Source organism: Penicillium angulare (assembly GCF_028827245.1).
Source record: "Penicillium angulare strain IBT 27051 chromosome Unknown utg000001l_segment0_segment0, whole genome shotgun sequence".
Taxonomy (NCBI): Eukaryota; Fungi; Ascomycota; class Eurotiomycetes; order Eurotiales; family Aspergillaceae; genus Penicillium; species Penicillium angulare.
The window spans coordinates 3,462,695-3,478,533 of NW_026623160.1; the positions used below are offsets into that span (position 1 = coordinate 3,462,695).

The window sequence follows — 15,839 nt, forward strand, 5'->3', positions numbered from 1 at the left end:
CCACAAGTGAGCCTAATATCTACTCCCAAGCTCACTCTCACCACCATAATCCAACGGATTAATCGTCCTCGCACCAGACCGATGACTCCTAGCCCTTCGAGCCGGCCTCGTCGAAACAGACGAGATGGCAGAACTCTCCTCCTCCTCTACCTGAATGTAATCTCTTCCATCCGAAGTTGCAGTTCCAGTCATCGACTCCTCAACAATAATATTATCATCATCCCGCGGGTCAGGTCGTCTTCTATATCCGCCTCGTCGGTCCCTCTCCTCCACAACCTCGATGGCATCGTCTCGTCGTCTTGGGTACCGTCGTCCTTCTGTTACTACCACTTCCTCGTCGATTGATGATGAGCCGCCCCGAGCTAGACCGCCGGGGTTTAGGGCTAGGAAGGTTAGGTAGAGGATTAGGACGACGCCGCCTACGCTGCCGAGGACTATGCCTGCCACTGTGCCCGGGGGTGGGCTTGAGTTTAGACGGCCGTAGGTTGAGGGGATGGAGACTGTTGTGTAGCGTTTTTGGAGGTGGGGGGAGATGATGTTGTCGGCTTTTAGGGGGAAGAGGGTCGAGGGGGTAAGGTTTGTTGGGTCGAGGGGGCGATCCTCGGATGGAAGGGAGAGGATGTCCATTTTTGTGTTTGGATTGGAACTCGAGGGTTGGGTTGGTCGTTTGTTTGTGCTGGTGGGTTGGGTTGGTTGATCGGAGTAAGATTATCTGATAAGACTGCCCGGGTTGTATGTTGCACGGCTGAATATGTATGGATGCGGTGCAAGGTGACTGACTAGGTCTTGGATTATTTGAGAATGTCGTCTAGACCTGTCATTGAGGAAATAATGGAAGAAAAGAAGTGGAGGTGGAAGAAAAAACAGAAGGGAATGGGGGAAGATCTAGGATGTCCAAGTCGGTGGCTGGGGATCGGCAGTAGTGGGGCCAATTGTTTATCCTCGATCTATGGGGAACGACCAGACTCAACCCGCCTCATCTTTTCCAAGCAAATCACTCTCATTGAACTGAGACCTTCAAATTTATTTCTCTGCTCTATTTATTGAGTTTAAATCTTTACTCTCCCGGATACACAGTTCCACCTTGACGTCTAATCTCATCCATAATCTCCAGAATATGCATCGTCGTCGCCCACGGCACAATCCTGCTCTCCTTTCGTCCCTCAAGAACATCCAACGCAGTATTCTCAGCCTCCCACACGAACCCCCGTCCCACCTTAGGGAAAGTATATACCTTCTTCTCATAATCTTCTTTATCAAATAAAACCTTGTCCGCACTTCCGGGATCCTTTTGTCTCGCCCACACCGTAAACGACTCAGGAACAGAGGGCGCATCACCACTCACTTCAATATGTCCATTGGTACCATGGTAAACAGCAAAGATTCTGCTCGGAGCCCCCTTCGCCTTGGTAGTACAGCTTGATATCCCCTGACGACCATCGGGATACTCAAGAATAGCAACAGTACTAACCTCAATTCCATCTTCGTGTCTCTGCGAAGCCAGAATACGCGGCAAATCTGTATTCTCAGACCCCTTATCTTCAAGTCCACCCGCCAACCACGTAAGAGAGTAAACGCCAATATCAAGCAAGGACCCCGCACCAAGTGACAAATCCTTATAGCGAGATGTAGATGGTAGAGAGGGGATATCGAGCTCTACGGCGAAATCCGAGTAGACGCGGGTAATTTCTCCGATCACTTTATCCTGGTGCAGCAATTCTTGTAACTTTCGATATAAGGGTCTATGACGGAGCCACATTGCTTCGGCGATGTATACGTTCTTTTTCTTCGTCGCGTCGAATACTTCTCTCGCTTGTTGTGCGTTTATGGCGAACGATTTCTCACAGAGTATGTTTTTGCCTGCTGCTATGGCTTGCAGGCAGTCTCGGTAGTGGTACCCATGTGGAGTGCCGATGTACACGATATCGACGTTGGGGTCATTGTAGACTTTGTTGTATGAGTCGTAGAGCTGGGGGTTTTGGTTGGGGCAGTATTGTCTTGCAAATTTCTGGCCTTTCTCGAGACTTGATGAGCCGATTGATTGAATGATGTGCTTTACTTTGGCGTCGGGGCGGTCGAGGACGAGGTCTTCCACGAACCAGGAGGCTATTAGCCCGGTGGCTTTGGTGAGAGGGGTCAGTAATTGTTTCTCGGTGCAAGATGGGGATAACGGGATACATACTGATAATGCCCCAGCGGATAGTTGGTAGGTCAGCCATTTTGGATTGAGATCGCCATCTACTAGGAAGATTTCGGCGGTGATGAAGGAGCTAGGGGAAGACGAGATGCTTTTAAGCTCAAATTCGGGGGTTAATAATGGAGAAGTGGAGCTTTTAATGTAATCAAGAAGCACGAAGACTAATGATAAGCGTATTTCATTTCATTATTTTCTAATTGTTGGAACAAAATAATCGGAAAATCAAATCCGAATCGGAAAAGATGCGGGGAATCGCGTGGGGGTTTTCCCCAGAACAAGCGATGTCTACTATCTTTCATAGATCCTTTTTAAAAAGGATTGGCAATTGGAAAGGATCCACCCAAAGGTTCTGTTCACATTTTTATTTCAGGCAAATGAGGAAATTCTCTCCATTCCAGCATTGGAAGATGCACGATTCAAGGCCATTATTTCCTTATGCTTACGATAACCCCACATTACTCCAGTACGGGGGACAATAGCCATAATCGGGGGAAAGACCCCTTACATAAATGAATTTTACTGTCTATTATACAGCTACCTGAACTGTACGCTCTACATAGATAGAAAGCCAGGTGGAGAGACAAATGAAAAAGCAAATAGAAAGACAAATAGATAAATATCTTTTCCCCAATGAGTGCTAAAGTCCCCGTACTCGAGTCTACAACTGGAATCATTTAGGGTTACAAGGTCAAAATTAGATCACCTGCGCAGTAAGGCTACAAATCGATATTTCAATGTTCTCTAGATTGTAATTCTGTCATGTACTCGTATACACCTAGTTCAAGTTATGGTTTTTTTTAGTTGAACTCGGGCCGTAATGGAAGGAATTGTTTGGAATTACGGCTAAATTAAGTGTATGAACTGATGAGTATTGACAGAGGGAAAAAAGTATTGACAAGATGGTTACGGGGTTGGGTTCGTTAGTGAACCCGGGCGAAAAGCATTGATGGAGCCCAAAAAGCATTGACGAGGCTCAACTACCAATGACTGAGCTCAATTGCATTGGATATAAAAAAGGTAAAACACGAAAATCCGGTCATTGCTTCAAGTTGCACGCTACTAACTAAATTTCCTGTTCTGGCTCTATTCACAAATATTTCTTATCATGTTATATACGAATTCCATTCTCAGTTCGGACAATAGGTTCAATCAGTCCCTGATTGCCCCTGTGTGGTTTCTCGTTTCGCGGGTTTGATGCTATTCAGGTTCGTTCTTCCCGTTTAGGTAGCAGCCCTCTCCCATATACTGTGTTCCCAGCCACCCCCTCAGATACCAATACGTATCCCGATCTAGTATATCCGCGGATGTTTTTGAGAGGAGACAAATGCACCTCACAAAAGCGTCCAACGGATAAACTAAATAGAGTACAGTAACTTGTACATGAAGCGGCAACATTATAAAGGTGAGATTGCGCCAAGCGCGTCGAAGTCCCTGGCCTTTTATCTGTTCGTCCACTCTGTCCGTTCTACTCATTATCCGTCCGGTCTAGGTACGCATCTTTGTGCACCCAAATCCAGCAGAAAGCATCTGCCCATGTGATTTGAGTCCAAAGACGCCTGACCATATCCCGGACGAATAAAGAGTAGAACGCACAAACTGAGTGGAGTGAAGAGAACTGTTTCGACGGTTGGGATATTCTTTTGTTGTTTTTTGTATATGCTTTGTTCTATTCCTTCAAGTTACTCTGCGTCAATGCTGTACCAAAAGACGTGCAATACTATGCCTGAAGATTCGAGTATTATAGAGTATCCAGGCAGACTCTTGTGGGACTCGGGATGGGGGTCGGGGGGTTGGATAAGGAATAGACCAAAAAGCCCGAGTACGATCAACTGATAGTCCGTTCAGCCATTTCTGATAAGCGCTGTAACCCCCCGAGCAGGGGTCCGGGAGGGCGTAGCCCCCGGTAGCCTTGAGCGTATACCCGCCTGCCAGCATAGCCAGCCCTTCTGATGGGGACGCATCCGAAGGGCTGCTATGCTGGCAGGCAGGTATTCGGTCAAGGTCCTGGTCTGTTGTTTTGAGGTGTCGTCCTGGGGCGAAGATCGGCAGTAGGCTCCAAAATAAAATAAAAGTGACTGATCGATGGTAAGAATTAATGAGAGATGAAGACTGGATGGAGTGACAGTGAGCTGCTTAAATAACTTCCGTTGATACACTAATCGAGTATCAAGACTGAGTCATAGACGGATCGATTATTTGAGCTTTGTGTCTTATGGCGCAATTTTACTTCCTATGATTCCAGGGTTCTTTCAAGAGCATTCCGCTTACGACACTCGATCTTTGTTTGATAGAATTGTATCCTCGATTCTGGATAACGCTAGGTCTTCTTCCGGAATCTGGCTCGTAAGCGAAGTAAAGAGACAAAGAAGTTTCCATAGACTACAGGACTAATTCGGGCGACCTTTCTTGCTCGGTATTCCCATCCAATCGCCTCCGCAGTTTACCTTGATCCTAGTACTTGAATACTTGCCCAACAAGTCTTTCACTTAGATTCCACAATTTTTCGCCCTCGACCGAGTCCCGCGCCCAGCATTTGTAATTCTGGAAATCCACAATCTGGCTGTTTTCCAAATATCTTCCGTTTGCTATTATAGTTAGATTATTAGTGATTTAGTCATCAATGACAGCTCGAATTTGCTAGCTTACTCTCATTGGTAATTGAATCGTGAAATGCCGCAAAGACGTAAGTTGCAACTCCTTGTTCCTCTGTCTTGAATTTGAAGCCTCCATTAAACTGGGGCAGGCCAAGGTTGCACGCGATTTCACCTATATGGCTCTTTAGTAAAGGAATTCATGCGTTGGAATATCCTGCAAGATTATGTAGCTGTTCGTACCTAGTCCTTCCCAGTCACCTTTCCCAAGGTGTGAACTTAGATTAGTGCTTCCGATAGCACCTGGATGCAGGCTCACAGAAATTACTCCCATGTTCGCCAATCGTGCGGCGAGCGCTTGAGAGAAGAGAATGTTTGCCGATTTAGATTGACCGTAGGCGTACCATCGATTGTAGTATTGACCATCCTAGTAAATTGATTAGCTTTCCTCGTGAAGAATGACCTTGTGAGGTTACAAGATCACCAGATTGTCAGAATGGATGTACCCCGAAGTTCCAGTCTTCGAATCTCACACGAGACAACTCATGTCCATTACTCGAGACATTCACTACACGACTGGTGCGGTGACCATCTTCCGAGATCAACTTTCCGATGATCAGATTCGTAAACAAGAAATGTCCAACATGGTTCGTTCCAAATTGTAGCTCGATGCCCTCCACTGTTTTGCCCCACGGCACGGCCATCAAACCTGCACTATTAAGGAGCACATCGATATGAGGGACATCTTCATAGGCATTAACCTCTTTTGCAGCTTCACGAATCTTATCCTGAGAGGCCAAATCAAGAGTAAGCAGTCGCGTGACGACTTCAGGTGCTGTATCTTTGATCGAAGCGACAACTGGTTCTAACTTGGAAGTATCACGAGAAGCGAGAATGATCATAGAGGGTCCATGAACAGCGATTGTCCTTGCAAATTCAGCCGCAAGACTGGAGGGAGATGGGCCGGTGATTAGGATGATTTTGCCTTGAATTGCATCAGAGCAAGCCGAGGCAACTTCTTGGCCAGTGGTTTCGAAGCCGAAGGTAGACATTGTGACTTTGATATCTTAGATGGGAGTGGTAGAGAAATCTGAATAGATTGAATTGATGGACTGGATGAATATTGGAATCATACATGGGGTTTCTGGATGATTTTATACATTGCGTGCAAACGCTGGCTCTTTAGTGTCTCTCCATCTCACGTTCTATACTTCTGGGCCCTGGATAGTTGATCGACGATCATTTCCCGTTTGTGTGGATTTTAAGAGGACTGGTACCCTGATTGGGCTTAGCGCCTCGGAGCTAAGTTGTTAACTCCTAAAACTACGAGCGAACAATTATTCGTCTACTTCTTCTTTCGATCATTTTTTATTTCCATATACTTCCTAAAACAATCCTAGTAAGAACGAGAGCAAAGCATTATGTCCTCGACAGAAGTGATCTTTCCGGTGTGGCGTCTTGACGATAACAGTCCGCCTTGCGTCTTCCGCTACGATGCCGGCCCCACTGCTTCGAAGGCTCCGAAGAAAAGAGGCAGGCCGAAAGGTAGTACGTATCGATAACAAAGATTCTTCGGCTCTTGATGTCACATCATGAATGCTGACTGGCTCTTCAGGTACAAAGCAGCCTGTCGCATTAAAGAAAATTGGTCAACCAGCGCGATCGGGTCCAAGTCTCCAAAACAAGTTCCATTTTATCCAGGTGGATGGCCCCTCTGGTCTTGCCGATGCTGGCCATCGAAAGACCATAAGAAGAGAGGTCATGATCAATCATATCTACCGTGATACGAAACTGATTCATAGAGGAAAAGGTTCCTCAGCATCGGTCGTTCGGGATCCGTGTTCGCAGATCGGGGGTGTGGATCCGTTTAACACATTACCTATCCATTTCGAGCCATATATGCATGACCTTTTAAAGTACTGTAAGTTATGAGCACAGAAATACGGAAGATTTTCTGTGACCCCACTAATTGGGAACACAGACATTACTGAGGGATGGCAGAAGTACTACTCTATTGAACGACAAACCACATTCAACCCCATCACAGAGTACTGGCTTTCTCTATTTATGGAAGACGATGCATTTTTGCATACAATTTTGGGATGTGCGAATTCTCATTACACGCCTGCTGGAATAGACTATGATTCTCTCGCGACGGTTAAACATTTGAATGCTGCAATCGCAATAGTGAACAGACGCATTCAAAATGATGAAGTTCCTACTGATGCAACTCTCGTCGTTATCTCCACTATGGCGCTTATAGAGGTAATTTTATGGAACTCGTTTGTTTGTTTCATTCAAGCTAATACCGAATCAGAAACGTCGCGGCTATGAGGATCATTGGAGTATCCATATGAAAGGACTGCAAAAGTTAATCGGTCTTCGCGGCGGTTTGAGCTCGCTGAAGTCACAGCCTCTCGCAATGGGAAAACTATATCGGTAAGTATCCATCTCATTCATATGTATGATCTGCGTTCACTAACGAGTGTATGTCTTTCTCAAGTGCGGATCTAGTGGGCTCCATAGATGCGGTTCAGACTCCATACTTCTCCAATCCTGGCATTTTAATTTCCGTGGATCCACAAATCGACTCCCTCAGCATTGGCTTCCAAAGACTAAACGATATCAATCCATTGGGCGATACTTTAGTCTCGTGTATTCAAACTACAGCCAGCATCAAAGTGTCATTAAAGAAACTGAACAAGACAAGTGATCTTACTGAAGCAGCTACAGCTCGCTACTGGACAACAGCGACACAATACACGTTGCTCTCAACAACATATTCGAATCCGATTCTTGAAATGTGCCGACTCGCCTTACTTCTGTTTACAGAAGAGTTGGTGAATCAAAGTGTGCCATTTCTTTTCACATACGAAACTTTGATAGGGAAGCTTTTAGTTATTTATGCATCTTCTGCGTCTTCTGCGTCTTCTGCGCCAGAGTCAATATCTCATTCAGTGGGATGCTATCTTCCACCGGATCTGAGGCTTTGGGCATTTCTTCTTGCTGTGAACTGCACGACTGTGGAATTGACGCGCAAAGTCTGCCTTGGTATTGTTGCTGGCGCTTTGCTAGAGATGGGGATAAGCGATGACAAAGCTCTACGATTCACTCTTGAAGAACTTTTATGGGATTCTGCCCTCGAGCAGGATAAATCATTAGATATCTGGTCAGATATGCAACAGGATGAATATGAAAACCATAGATTTGATTACTAGCCTAGACTACCCTTCTTCAATACTAGTATGATCACAATGCCCCCAGTTACGCATGCATGCCTAATAAGCACCAGCACGCTTCGTCCATTTAGGCTGGTCAACAGACTCGATACTGCTCAAAGCAGTGAGGATCGGGTGCTCGCCCGTGAGTTCTAAGTCATCCAGCTTAGCACCATCATCACCCTGAGCCCATAAGCTCAAAGCAAGCCAGTTAGTACCATGGTAGTTAAGAATACCCTCAGGAACAGGGTAGGCAATCTGAGGACCGATGTTGTTGACATATTTTCCATACTGGTAGCCATTGACGTAAAGTTGCACGCGGTACTCAGGTGGCGGCGAAGTCGAGTTCTTGAAGTTGAAGGACAGAGGAATATCATAACCTTGTGGGAGATCCAGATCAAAACTGGTACTGTAGAATCGAATGCCGGGCGCCGAGAGACCAGTCCATGGGCTGCTGGATTTCCAGCTCTGGCTTGGAGGGGAGGGCTGGTGGAAACCTTGACGCTCGGCGTAGAGGCCACCCTCGTTGAGAGGACCACGGATAAGATCGCTGTAGTCCTCGCCACCTAGGTTACCTGTCAACTTCCAGGTGATGGCATCGGCATCCCGGCCGGAGAGTGTGTAGTTGAGGATACCGCGAGGATCCTTCATTTCCTCGCTGCCGACGGTCCAGTCCTCGTCTAGACCCATGTTGTCAATTACGACTGTGAGTACGTAGTTCTTTCCGGATTTCAAGGTTGGGAGTGTGTAGGTGGCGTTGTAGTCTTCTGAAATACTGTTGCCAGCCCAAGAGCCAACGAAAGTCTCGTTGACCCAGACAGAGCCGCCGAAGGCGGTACCACCCTGGAAATGGACAAAGAAGGATGACTCTTTTCCAGTAGACTTAAAAGAGCCACGGTAAAGAAGGTAACCGGTGTGGAAGCCGTAGTCAGATGAGTACAAAGAAGTGGGCGTCTTGAGAGGGTTGACGCTGTTGTTTGTGTATGAGTGATCGGCCTTGACCCAGGCAGAGTCGTCGTAGGAGTTTTGAATCTCAGGCAGAGTATCAATGTACTTCCACTTCAGGTTCTTCAGAGTTGGAAGCTCAACCTTGGGCGCAGTGTAGCTGACGCTTGTGGACCAGATGCCATTCTTGTCAGTCTTTATTTGTGCCTTCTTGCCATTGATGACAAGGGTCTTCGCTTTCGATGGTGCTCCGAACACCTCGATCGATGTAGTTGCGTTGAAGTCAGCAGTGAGATGGAGCTCACTTCCTGACAGGTAAGCTGTTCGCACGAGATAACCAGCATTGACAATGATAGATGATGCAACAGTCGCCTCGGTGCTGTATCCGGGGTTTGTACCCGAAGAGGGAGCCTGTGGAACCCAGTAGTTGTAGGCATCGGAGCGATCTTAATCCCATTCAATTAGCAATTTTTCATTTGTCAAGGGCGACCGATAATGTCTGACTTACCAAGCAACAAGACCTTGAGATCACCAATCTGGACGATACGACGAGTAGCAGAAACATCCCAGCCAACAACAATTGCCTTGCCCACTTTCTTGGAAGTGATACCAGATGATGATCCCTCTACAACAGTAGCCTTGGATGCACCAGAGACTGCAAATTCATGGTGCTCACCGACGTCACCGTAGAGAACAAGTACCTTCTCGTCGTTGAAGGACTTCCAGGTGAACACTTCACCGGACGAGTAGAGGATGTTAGTACCCGCCACATCGTAGTCCACAACGTGGATCTTCGAGTCACGGTTGCCCAAGGTGAGGCTACCACCAAGCTGGGGAATAGTAACTTGGCCAGCACTAGTGCTAACCTTCAGCTTGTAGTCAGTGGACGATTCGCTAGTATAATCGTTGTGTCGAACGACATAGAACGAAGTGTCCGAGCTACTGTTTCCAAGCAGAGGAGTAACAGCAATATCTGAGCTTGTTGTGTACTTGGTGGTACTCAAGTTACCAGGAGTCGTCGTCAGATAAGCAGGAGACACCTTCTGGAAATTTCCGATGAGCTTAAGCTCGCTGTACTTTTGGCGAGTGATGTTGCGAGTCTCGGTAATGGCAGAGCCATAGTCATAGGATGTGTAGCCCCCGGGGTGGCCCAGATTTCCCCAGTTAGTTCCTCCGAAAATCTATGAAGTGTTAGTTTTGTTATTAGTTTTGGTATCGGGAACCTCATGGATAAGTCATACCATGTAAAGATTCATGAAAGCAGCACGGAAGCTGAAGTTGTTCTTGTAGAAGACCCGCTCAAATTGATAGTTCAGAAGCTCAGAGCAGGCAAGGAAACCACTACCTCCCCAGGGGTCGAAGGCGCCACCTTGAAACTGTGCGTTATTAGCATTTTTCACTCCCCACCTATCTGTGAGATAAAACATACCTCGACAAGGGAGTACGGGGTGCTCGGGCTTTGCTCCTCATGCAAGGTCCAAAAGTTGGTTGGCAGACTACCACTAGGCCAGGTGTATGGGTTGGCACAGTCGAATCCAAGGGGGTAGCTATCATGACCATAGATATCAACGGCTCCTGCTCCACTTCCAGGAGCATCGAGTCCCTGAGGCGAGGCATCGTTGCTCATCAGCGGGACGACGATACCAGCATTGCGAGCTTGATTTTCAACATATTGCATGTATTCCCCATCGGGGAAATCAGTGTCACCACAGCAGGCCCCCGAGTACTCATTCTCGGGTTGGTAAAGAATGATCGGACCGCCATTGGTAATCTGAGCCTTGGCAACAGTAGCAGCGGCATTGGACATATAGCTATAGACCTTTTGTTAGCACTAGTATTTTGTGAACCGAGTCACATCCCATACTTATCAGTTGCTTCCAGATAGGCAGGAGAGCTTGTTCGCAGAGTCCCATTGACTCGCTGTAGCCAACCCGGGAAACCACCTCCTGAAACCTCAGCATTGATATAAGGACCAGGGCGAGCGAGCAGATAAATCCCAGCCTCGGAAGCAGCATCGAAGAATTTATCGAGGTCAAAAATACCGTCAGCTCGGTAGTGACCAGGCTTGCCCTCCAGAAGAGCCCAATCGATGTAGAAGGATACACAATTGAAACCGAGGGCCTTGACCTTTTGGAAAATATCAATGTATAGCGATGCAACGGGGAGACTGTAGTAAAAGGTAGGTATTAGCACTGTAGCCAAAGAGGATGTCCAATTCAAGGCTATGAAACTTACCGGTAGGGGTGGATTTCTCCACTGAAGAGCATGAGTCGCTCGCCATTGATGAAGAGCGACTTGTCATCCCAAGTAACCTGAAAAAGCCACGCGTTAGCAAATAAAACCGTAAACAAGACAATGGCATTGTATCCTCAACCCACATATTTCTGGAGCAAAGCCCGTTTCTCAGGATCCGGGTGCTCCCTAATGCTAAACCCATTCAGCTTATGGCTAATAGCAGCGCCAGCAGCCTGAGCCGCCAGCGCCGACACAGCCCAAACGGACAAGAGCTTCATCGCTGCCCGAATGTGAATTCAATCAGACGATTGAGAAGACAAACAAAGAGGGCGGGATTTCTACTTTTTTTCCCTTTCCTATTCTTTTCTCCGAGGAATGCATGCAAGGGATCATCGCCATTCTTATTTATAAGAGAGCAAACATCGTCGCATGGTACTTTGTGCTTCCATCTGGTCAAGATCGACAAACAAATTCAAACTAGTCACGGATAATTACCACTCGGGGGATCACTCGGAGGATCGAATGCCGATGGACGAGCCATTTTCATAGCTTCTAATGGCGGCACGTCCTTCATCGACAGGAGTAAAGCGGGGGTGGTGCTGTGTTCTTTTGCCGAGCTCCGCTCGTGCATGCAGGCTAGAGCATGAGAAATACACCGTCGTAGAGAAGTGGAGTGCATGAGTGACGTGCAAGGTAACCGGGGTGAAGATCGGTCAGCCCATGTCTGTGCTGCGGGGGCTCCGCTGCAATTTTTCCGCTTATTGCATAGTTTGTTTTAGGGTCTGAGAGCTAATTTCAGGATGAATTGGAACCTTTTGAATTGGATACATTTTGATTTATCGAGTTCCTTGCAGAAATATTTTGATCTGCAGTACACATGGTGTAGATTTGGGAGATGCTCCGAACTAACCGAACTACAAAAATCCTAGTACATATTATAGTAGATCTATACACAGGATAGGTACTACTAGTAGATATGCCCCCCATGTTTCGACGAAAAGGGCAATGTTTAAATCTCCGTTGAACCCCGCATCATGATCATACTTCGGAAACAAGAAACGGTCCTTGCACCATATTTTAGATTAAATGGAAAAAGCCCCTGCGGGGGACGGAGAGAATAATATCCTCACGAAATTAACCGGGACCGAAGATTCCCCGAGAAGGCATCCCACGATGCAGATCGCTTTGACGCGAGCCCGGGTAAAGTTTTAAGGCATCTAGATTTGATGCATACTAAGAACCTTAGAAGAAAGGCTCTCAAACTTGAAGGTTCTGAACTTCGGGGTATATAGAGCAAATTCATGCCCAAGGGTTTAAACCTTATATTTCTTTCGTCTTGGTGGAAATCAATGAAATTCAATTAAACCGCGTTTTCAAAGCATATGGAAATCATATTTGATATCAAGACTGTAAATGTGCAAGACTTTTCTGCAAATAAAAGAAATTTCGTACATGTGTATTCTAAACAGTTGTGTTGAATCGATCCTCCTCATCATTGGCCTTGCTATAGGTCTCACGGCTCTCTACGTGCTCTTGCTCATCCTGTCCAATCTGAATGTTCTCGTTCTTGAGCGCTACGTCCTCGGCCTCAGCGGTAGGCTCGACAGGTGTCTCCGCACCTGAGACCTCCGGAGTCGAGGTGTTTCCAGCAGGCTTGTTCTTGGGGAAGTCGCCCGCTGGGTTAACAAGGGGAGTGGTGTCGTTGTAGATACGCAGCAGCATCGCACGACGCTCCTCCTTGGGAAGCATGAGGTTCAAGGAGAAGAGAGAACGCCACAGAGGCAAAACCATGCGTTCACTGTAAATGTCAGTACTTATTCGTAATATATTTTTTTGGATTGTAGATGCAAGGAACTTACGTGAAACCATCTGGCTGGCCATTAGGCTCGACGCGAAGGATACTGCAGCCCATTGAGACATCGCGCACACGCTCGCCAATCTCGCCCAGGTTCTTCCAGCCATCATCGCTGATCTTGGGGAACATCTCAATGAGAAGCTTGCGAAGAGTCTCCTTCTGTGTCAGGACGACGGAGCGGGCGGGACCCAGCCAGGGCTCGATGATCTTCAATCCGTCGGTCTGAATACGCCAGCGGCAGACATCCGAGCGCTGAGCATCTTGCTTCACGAACATCTTCACACCGCAGTGGACGAACTTCATACCGGTTCCCTCGTTCATAGAAAGGATCTCACGTGCCAGAGCACTGGTGTAGTAAACTGTTCTTGAGGGGTTGGCTTCAGCATTGCGAACCATGAAACGATCGCGAGGGAAGCGGTCAGAAAGCTCGTAGAACTTAAAGATTGGGTCAAGTTCTTCATGGCTGGAATCCAGGTATTTATAAGGATCCTCCTGGGGCTGCTTCTTCTTCAAAGGCTTATCCGCCAGGGGTGCAGCTGAGCTGTCGCCGGCATCGCCAGTTGGCTTGTGAACCGGACGGTCGCCAATAAGGGCTTCGGTGCCATCTTCGAGCTTGGTCTTCTTAGCTGGGAGCGCTTCCTCCAGGTCCTCTGCGCCACGCTTAACGGGAACGGTAGCTTCGGATGCATCAAGAGTTGCAGAGTACGGGAGCTGGTTTGTTGCTTCAGCCACGGACTCGTTCTTCGCAAGATCTCCCTTAGTCTCCGGATCAAGCTCAGCAACACCATCAAGGGAGTCGAGCTTCTGGTAAGGCTCGCTGTCGCTGTTCTTGCGGGCGTCAAGCTCCGTGACCAGAGCAGCCACTGGGGTCTTAGTGACCTTAATGACGTTAGTGGTGTCCTCAGGCTTGGCCTTAATCTCAGCCGCCTTCTCGAGAACAGTGATGAAGAAGCCACCAGTGTTCTGCAGGTGAGGGTAAACACGCATGCAGCGCTCGAGGGGCAGATCGGCAGTCTCGCCACTGGGCGGGAACAGGCTCTCAGAGAATCGGGCTAAGCCCTCGGTTCCCTGGGATTCCTTGTGGTCCACGACCTCATTCCAGTTGTTCCAGATACGACCTTCGCGATCCATGACCTTCCAGCTCTTCAGACCATTCTTGCGCTTCAAGCCGGGCAGCTCTTGGCTACAGTCAATGATCTTGACATTGACAGCTCCACCGCAGCGCTCAATGGCAGAGGCAACAACGGCCTCGTTCTCAATGGGGTTCAGACTGCAAGTAGAGTAGACAACACGTCCACCCACCTTGAGCATTTGCAAGGCACGAACCAAAATGCGCACCTGTGTGGTGTGAAGGCCAAGACCGTTGGAGGGGTTCCAGTCCTTCCACACATTATAGTTCTTACGAGCAGTACCGTCACCTGAGCAAGGCACATCGGCAAGAATGCGATCGAACTTTAAGTACCGGTTCTTGGGTGGCTTGCCATCCGTAGAGGGAGTAGGAGTAAGCTTGATAGATGGGTACATAGTAGCATCGTGGTTGGTAACGATCAGATTGGGCGAGCTCAAACGCTTCATCTGGTGAATAAGCATGTGTGAACGCTTGTAGTCGCTGTCGTTGGCGATCAAAAGACCAGTGGTACGACCATCGTCGTTCAATCCCTCCGGGCCCAGAGGCTCGGGACCAGCAGTGCCCTCACTGATCTTCTTGCCAGCAGCCAGAATAGAGTCTTCTTCACCGGCGTGGATAAGCTCCATCAACTGGCACGACTTGCTACCTGGGGCAGCACACATGTCCAAGCAGGTCATACCAGGACGGAGATCCATGAGGAGAGGAGGAATCATGCTAACAATCTCCTGACGACTGATGTTTCCGACTTCGGTCTCGGCGACAAGGAACTTCTGGAAGGAAGAGAAGGGAGCAAAGCGGCGAATGACTTGCTTGGGAGTTGTCATAGACCAAGCAAGCTGATCAGGGTACCATGAGACTGGCTGCGGGGGCTCGACGAATTCACCCTCATATTTGATGGAAGTGATCTTGGGAATGAAGTGGTCTCTTAAACGTTCCTGGACAGCAAGGGCGTGTCTATAATAAAGCGTAATGGTTAGAAACCAGTCAAATGTTGCGGGGGCAGTATCAGCGTTAAAGTGGGATGGGAGACTTGGAACCTACCCACGAGAACCTGTAAAGCGGAAGCTGTTGGGCAAATCGCGCTTCAGAGAGGCCCAGAACTCCTCGCGCTCTTCGTCTGGAATGAATTCCGGCTCATTGTAGTAGCGCTCGAACTTCTCGTTCGATCTTTCGGCCGTGGCCCAGGCGATGCGACGGTCGCCGCCGCCGCCGCCTCCACGGTTACCACCACGACCGAACTGGACAAGAAACAGAGATTAGTTGAACTGGACACTGATATTCGAGGAAAGGGAAGGATATTCATACCTTTTTTCCGCCTCGTTTACCCATTGTGAATGTAGATTGTTGAGGATACAGACAAGCTCTACGTCAAAAAAAATATCGGCGATTGAGATGATGCGCTCGATTAGGTAATCGCGACATTACATTTTGTCTGCAATTTCTATTGAGGAACATTTCTAGCTGAAAAGTAGCTCATAGATTAAAGAAAATAGAGAGAAAAGAAAGGCTTAATAAAAGGTCTAGATAGCGTTATATGTACGAGATAATTTTGATTGAGACGCAGTTCACAACAAAAGAAACAAAGAAGATAGTTTCGCCCATCACTTCGTCAGTGACAGACCGTATAGTCTACTATGGCAAACCATTAATTGCTATTTCACACACAAAT

General features: G+C 47.7%; 6 protein-coding genes across 6 annotated transcripts; 1 reads left to right on the plus strand and 5 right to left on the minus strand.

Moving 5' to 3' along the window:
• Nucleotides 1–12: 12 nt before the first annotated feature.
• On the minus strand, nt 13–627 carry N7478_001220 (uncharacterized protein; the record flags this gene model as incomplete). Its single annotated transcript, XM_056917435.1, has 1 exon — nt 13–627. One exon carries the CDS (start codon nt 625–627, stop codon nt 13–15), a length of 615 nt encoding a protein of 204 aa, XP_056785315.1.
• Nucleotides 628–1,057: 430 nt separating this feature from the next.
• N7478_001221 (Gfo/Idh/MocA family protein) lies at nt 1,058–2,219 on the minus strand (the record flags this gene model as incomplete). The annotated part of the gene is made up of 2 exons (XM_056917436.1): nt 1,058–2,121; nt 2,183–2,219. The coding sequence occupies 2 exons, from the start codon at nt 2,217–2,219 to the stop codon at nt 1,058–1,060; spliced, it is 1,101 nt and encodes a 366-aa protein (XP_056785316.1).
• Nucleotides 2,220–4,648: 2,429 nt separating this feature from the next.
• N7478_001222 (short-chain dehydrogenase) lies at nt 4,649–5,840 on the minus strand (the record flags this gene model as incomplete). The annotated part of the gene is made up of 4 exons (XM_056917437.1): nt 4,649–4,782; nt 4,844–4,963; nt 5,032–5,215; nt 5,295–5,840. The coding sequence occupies 4 exons, from the start codon at nt 5,838–5,840 to the stop codon at nt 4,649–4,651; spliced, it is 984 nt and encodes a 327-aa protein (XP_056785317.1).
• A 369-nt stretch (nt 5,841–6,209) lies between these two features.
• N7478_001223 (uncharacterized protein) lies at nt 6,210–8,006 on the plus strand (the record flags this gene model as incomplete). The annotated part of the gene is made up of 5 exons (XM_056917438.1): nt 6,210–6,336; nt 6,404–6,709; nt 6,770–7,053; nt 7,106–7,227; nt 7,292–8,006. 5 exons carry the CDS (start codon nt 6,210–6,212, stop codon nt 8,004–8,006), a joined length of 1,554 nt encoding a protein of 517 aa, XP_056785318.1.
• Nucleotides 8,007–8,066: 60 nt separating this feature from the next.
• On the minus strand, nt 8,067–11,464 carry N7478_001224 (glycoside hydrolase family 35 protein; the record flags this gene model as incomplete). The annotated part of the gene is made up of 7 exons (XM_056917439.1): nt 8,067–9,397; nt 9,460–10,132; nt 10,193–10,327; nt 10,381–10,762; nt 10,816–11,118; nt 11,187–11,263; nt 11,330–11,464. 7 exons carry the CDS (start codon nt 11,462–11,464, stop codon nt 8,067–8,069), a joined length of 3,036 nt encoding a protein of 1,011 aa, XP_056785319.1.
• A 1,183-nt stretch (nt 11,465–12,647) lies between these two features.
• Nucleotides 12,648–15,499, minus strand: N7478_001225 (tRNA (cytosine-C5-)-methyltransferase; the record flags this gene model as incomplete). Its single annotated transcript, XM_056917440.1, has 4 exons — nt 12,648–12,984; nt 13,046–15,124; nt 15,212–15,408; nt 15,476–15,499. The coding sequence occupies 4 exons, from the start codon at nt 15,497–15,499 to the stop codon at nt 12,648–12,650; spliced, it is 2,637 nt and encodes an 878-aa protein (XP_056785320.1).
• Nucleotides 15,500–15,839: the final 340 nt, after the last annotated feature.